The 5,592-nt window shown below is 46.7% G+C and overlaps 1 protein-coding gene across 1 annotated transcript; it reads left to right on the forward strand.

The window, feature by feature from the left end:
- Positions 1-1,938: 1,938 nt before the first annotated feature.
- Positions 1,939-5,369, forward strand: LOC133884518 (tubulin beta-4 chain-like). Its single transcript, XM_062323964.1, has 4 exons — positions 1,939-2,217; positions 2,384-2,797; positions 2,874-3,143; positions 4,472-5,369. The coding sequence occupies exons 2-4, from the start codon at positions 2,404-2,406 to the stop codon at positions 5,143-5,145; spliced, it is 1,338 nt and encodes a 445-aa protein (XP_062179948.1). The 5' UTR covers positions 1,939-2,217; positions 2,384-2,403; the 3' UTR covers positions 5,146-5,369.
- The last annotated feature ends 223 nt before the right edge of the window (positions 5,370-5,592 follow it).

Here is a 5,592-nt window from a genome sequence, read left to right on the forward strand (position 1 = left end):
TTACTCGACTACCGACTGATTATCGCCATCTTGTAATCATGATACTGTTCCATGATATACAATTCACTGCATTCATCTGACGCACCAAATTTTGTATTCAGTGCGTCTTACAACTCCTTTACATCCTTTATGTGCATATACATATCACAGAAACATTGTCAAGAGTGCTAGGAACACATCATATAAAGAGTATGTTGATTTTCTCGAACTTCTTCTCCTTATAAAAGTAAAGAGTTCTTTCAGACTTGCCAGACACAACTGAGTAGCAGTTCATAGCCGTAAGACAAAGAGTGGCTTTGACCTTCCATCTCTTAAAGTGTACACCGATAAATTTATCCGGTCTCAGTGCGTTGGTAAAACCAGCAATCGTTAAATCAAATAGCCTACAATACAATTTTTAGATCGTTGAAAAAATAGCACTTTTAGATTTAATTTAATTCAATTCCAAAATATAATATAAATAGAAACAGATACAAACAACAAGTTCTCACGAGTCCAACAAGCCCTGATAAGGTCTCGATAAGCCCAACAAACTCCAACAATGTATCTAATATATAATAGATCGTAGTGTACGTAATCGATGACAGCGTGAGATATAGAGACCCTCGTTATGGCAATACAGTAGACGACGAAAATGAATTAAATGAAGCATATCACGATGATATAGAGGAAGCAGATCATGAGCAGTCGCGTCGAGCGTTTCCTAAAAACCTTATTCATCCTCTCCTGGTGTAATATTCCAAGAGCGACATGTTACAAATACTTGCTCTCTCGTTTGTCGGTGCACTCCAGTATATTAGGATGGAGTAGACTATGTGTGACGACGCAACATAGAGAAAATAGGAAAATTACTAGACTAGATTTCGATAGATCATTCACGCAAGTACCGTGCGTCCGCACCCTTCACCTTGACCATGACGAGGCGAGCACGCGCATGTATTCTTCTAGTCCTCTCATCCACGTATACTAGGTGGGTGGAGGAGAGAATTTCTTTTAAAATGTTCTCTTTACACCTCCATTAATAAGATGAGACTAAAAGATATATCCTCACTTCACGTAGTTGAACCTTTTAAGATTTATTTAAAATCACTCAAACATAATAAACTAAGCTCATATGTTGTAACAAAGACATCATCTAGCAAGTGAAATGACCTGGTCCGTAAATACGGCAGATGGCCCTGCTGCTTTGCTTTGGTAGAAACGTGTTGTCGTAATAATTTTATTTCCCTAAATAAAATTAATTTTTTATGTGATGTTGGAACTTGAAAGCATTGCTACAACAGACATTCCCAGGCGACGAATACCGACCCATCAATATGTGTATTAAATTTTTTTATCACTATCGAAACATTTTCTTTTCTTGCAAGAACATGTAGCACGCATCCTTCAAGCTATGTCGTTAAGGAAAAGTTGTATGGAGTATTTTGAATGTTTGGAAGAACTGAGCAGTGTGAAATGTACATGGCCTACTGGTTTCCTGGTTGCCTGCTCCATTTCGGCCCTGTTTGAATGGAGGAAATGCACTGCTGTTTTAGGGGAAAATATATTGAAACTACTGTGTTGCAAGACTTTATTAATGTTGTGTAGAGAGGAGTCGAGTCCAACACAGTGACAAAGACAAGGAATCAATACTAACTTTCAATTTCCTTCAGATTTCTATATTTCCCCCATAGAGATCACCTCTAATTAGTGATTCAGCATTTCCAGCTCATGGAATTTCACGAGTATGAAATCCATATTTTATATTCTTCCTATGGTAGCTATTTTTTCCTGAATGGGCCCAAGATTTTTTTACTCGATAGCACGTAATTTTCCATTCCCGCCCTCACCCACTTCGAAACCGCTGCCCCTCCAATTCTTTTCTTCACAAACACGCCCAAGGGCAAATCTGTCATCCCAGCCACCCCGGCCCAGCGCCCACCCTTCAAATTTCAAAATCCAAAAGCTACCAACGGGCCACTTCGGAGCCGACGCGAGTAACCGCCCGTTCGTCGCATCGGACGGCTGTCGTCTCCCGGCGCGCGCCCTTGGAGGGAAACGGGAAACCCCATGCGCCGTCCGATCCGGTGCCCTAGCCCCACCGCCGCTATAAAATACCACAACCCCATTCGCCTCCCCTCTCGAAGAACACACACGCACGCGCTGCGCTGTCTCTCCCCGATCGCAACCTCTCCCGCTCCCCAGAATTAGCCTGATCCGATCGCTTTCTTCCCCGAGGTAATGCCGCAATCGAATTTCTGCTCCATACATTTCTTAGCATCCCTGAGTTTTGATTTCGTTGGTTTTTGCGGTTCGGTTCGTTCGTTTTGGGGATTTGTGGGGGGCGTTGTGGTTTCGGATCAGGATTCTTCGATTTTAACCTGGAATTTTCACACGGATGCAGGTGAGGAAGAGAGGAGGAAGATGAGGGAGATCCTGCACATCCAGGGCGGGCAGTGCGGGAACCAGATCGGTTCCAAGTTCTGGGAGGTAGTGTGCGACGAGCACGGCATCGACCCGACGGGGCGGTACGTCGGCACGTCGGACCTCCAGCTGGAGCGCGTGAACGTCTACTACAACGAGGCGTCGTGCGGGCGGTTCGTGCCTCGCGCTGTGCTCATGGACCTGGAGCCGGGCACCATGGACGCCGTCCGCACGGGGCCATACGGCCAGATCTTCCGCCCCGACAACTTCGTCTTCGGCCAGTCGGGCGCCGGCAACAACTGGGCCAAAGGACACTACACCGAGGGCGCGGAGCTCATCGACTCCGTCCTCGACGTCGTCCGCAAGGAGGCCGAGAACTGCGACTGCCTCCAAGGTCCCCCTCTTCCTCTTTCGAATTCTCATGGATTCTAATGCGCTGTCTGTCTCACTCTCTCTGCGCGTGTTGTCAGGTTTCCAGGTCTGCCACTCGCTGGGCGGCGGCACGGGGTCCGGCATGGGCACTCTGCTCATCTCCAAGATCAGGGAGGAGTACCCGGACAGGATGATGCTGACCTTCTCCGTCTTCCCGTCCCCCAAGGTGTCTGACACGGTGGTCGAGCCCTACAACGCCACGCTCTCCGTCCACCAGCTCGTGGAGAACGCCGACGAGTGCATGGTGCTCGACAACGAGGCGCTCTACGACATCTGCTTCCGCACGCTGAAGCTGACCACCCCTAGCTGTAAGCACATCCTAATCATCATATTTGATTACCTTACCTGCTTATATTTGCAGTTTGATTACCTTACCTGGTTATAGTTGCCTCATGTAAATGTTGATTGAGCTTTGTTCTGTGCTTCTGGTGCATTGAATTACCATCCAACTTGCTAGTCATCTTGAACAGTGCTTCATGATTAAAATGAAGAAAAATATTTGTTGCTATACTAGGGCCTTTGCCTTTGGTTATAGAAACCTACTGTCAGAAGTGTTGTCGGGACTTTGGAGCCTAGCCTGGTTGGCTGATGTTGCTAGCTGGACTACTTATTTGATCCCTTGGGAAGGATAGTTACTGCTGAATTCATATTGCATACAATTGTGGTGCTCACTGTGAACAGCTTATCGATCACCAAACGAAATTCTTGAAAGCTAAAACCATTGGTACTAAGTTAAACGTTGTCTACACATTCTTGAAAGCTAAAGATGAAGTACCAGATGCTAAACTGATAAATATGGTCAGAATGTCAAATCACTATATGACTTAAGGGTTTGCATAATTCTCTACGTTTCTGCACCGTGTCTTACGCTGGTAGTTTGATTACTTCATCTGCTTACAGTAGTAGATGGTGATTGAGCTTTGTTCTGTGTTTCTAGCAGTGTAGTGAGCTGTGTTATAACTTGCTAGTCATCTTGAGTGCTGCTTTGTGCTTAAAATGAAGAAGACTCGTTTGTTGTCAAGTTAGTGTGCGTTGTTTTCGTGATAGAAACTTGCTGTTAAAAATGCGCCGAAGTGTTGTCAGGATTTAAGAGCCCAGCCCTGGTTAGGATGTTTTGGTGATAGAAACCTACTGTCGAATTGATGTTGCATTTAACTGTTGTGGGGGGAAATCTGCTTACTTAGCTACCAAATTAAACATCTGTAGTAAGTTTCATACTGTGTATGCATTCTTGAATGTGACGAGGAGGTACCAGAATGCTAAATTGGTCAAGTGTAACTGTGTAAGATATAGGATACAACTTGCGTTTTTTTGGGTTCATCATTCTCTATATATTTCTAGTTGTTTGATGGTAACTCTGGTAGTTTAGAATCATATGAAAAATGTTCTTTTACGTATGTTAGAAGTGGCTGTAAACTGAGCCTATATGCAGCTTAGCTTCTGGGACTGTCATGTGTTTGTTCAAAATGATGAGTTTAACTTGTGATCATTGCTAAGCTTCGCTGATAATTCATTTCCACGGAATCTCTTTCCTGCTCGTATTTATAATGATCAAAGTTCAGCTTACACATGTAAGTTCTTATTGTCCTCTTACCGTCTTACATTTGCTGACGTGAATCTTTGGTTTTGTTGGCAGTTGGTGATCTGAACCACCTGATCAGTGCCACCATGAGTGGTGTCACCTGCTGCCTTCGCTTCCCAGGGCAGCTGAACTCCGACCTCCGCAAGCTCGCCGTGAACCTGATCCCTTTCCCGCGCCTCCACTTCTTCATGGTGGGCTTCGCGCCACTCACCTCACGTGGCTCGCAGCAGTACCGCTCCCTGACCGTCCCCGAGCTGACCCAGCAAATGTGGGACTCCAAGAACATGATGTGCGCCGCCGACCCGCGCCACGGACGCTACCTGACGGCGTCGGCCATGTTCCGTGGCAAGATGAGCACCAAGGAGGTGGACGAGCAGATGATCAACGTCCAGAACAAGAACTCGTCCTACTTCGTGGAGTGGATCCCAAACAACGTCAAGTCGAGCGTGTGCGACATCCCTCCCCGGGGCCTGTCCATGTCCTCCACCTTCGTGGGCAACTCCACCTCGATCCAGGAGATGTTCCGGCGCGTGAGCGAGCAGTTCACGGCCATGTTCAGGCGGAAGGCCTTCCTGCACTGGTACACCGGCGAGGGCATGGACGAGATGGAGTTCACCGAGGCAGAGAGCAACATGAACGACCTCGTCTCCGAGTACCAGCAGTACCAGGACGCGACCGCCGAGGAGGAGGCGGACTACGAGGACGAGGAGGAGGCCGTGCACGAGTGAGGGCCGCCGGCGTCGTCTGTCAGCGCAAGCGCTATGGTATTGTATCGTTCGTGTGGTTTTTGTTTGAACTGGAGCCTGCGTATGCGCTAAACGTTGGCTCGTTAGTCTTTACAAGTACTACAGTATGGTACTGCCTCAAGTTATGCAGTTTCTCTTGCATGATACCATTTGGTGCTTGTTCGAACGCTATCGCATATGGGAATTGGGAAGTGGCTGCCTTAATAGAGGCATGTGTGTCTTGATGCTGTCTTTGCGTGACGATGAGCGTGTATCAGTTCTTGAGCTAGTGGATTGGAAATATAATGATTGCTTTTAAAGAGGAACGTTATCCTGCTGCTGATCCAGTGCTCCCGAAAACACACACTGTCAATGGACTATGGGCCAAATCATCAGCAACAATGGGCAAAATCCAATGCTATTTTAGCTGTTGCTTCCTACAAAGCAAGC

The sequence above is a fragment of the Phragmites australis genome, chromosome 11, assembly GCF_958298935.1.
Source record: "Phragmites australis chromosome 11, lpPhrAust1.1, whole genome shotgun sequence".
Taxonomy (NCBI): domain Eukaryota; kingdom Viridiplantae; phylum Streptophyta; class Magnoliopsida; order Poales; family Poaceae; genus Phragmites; species Phragmites australis.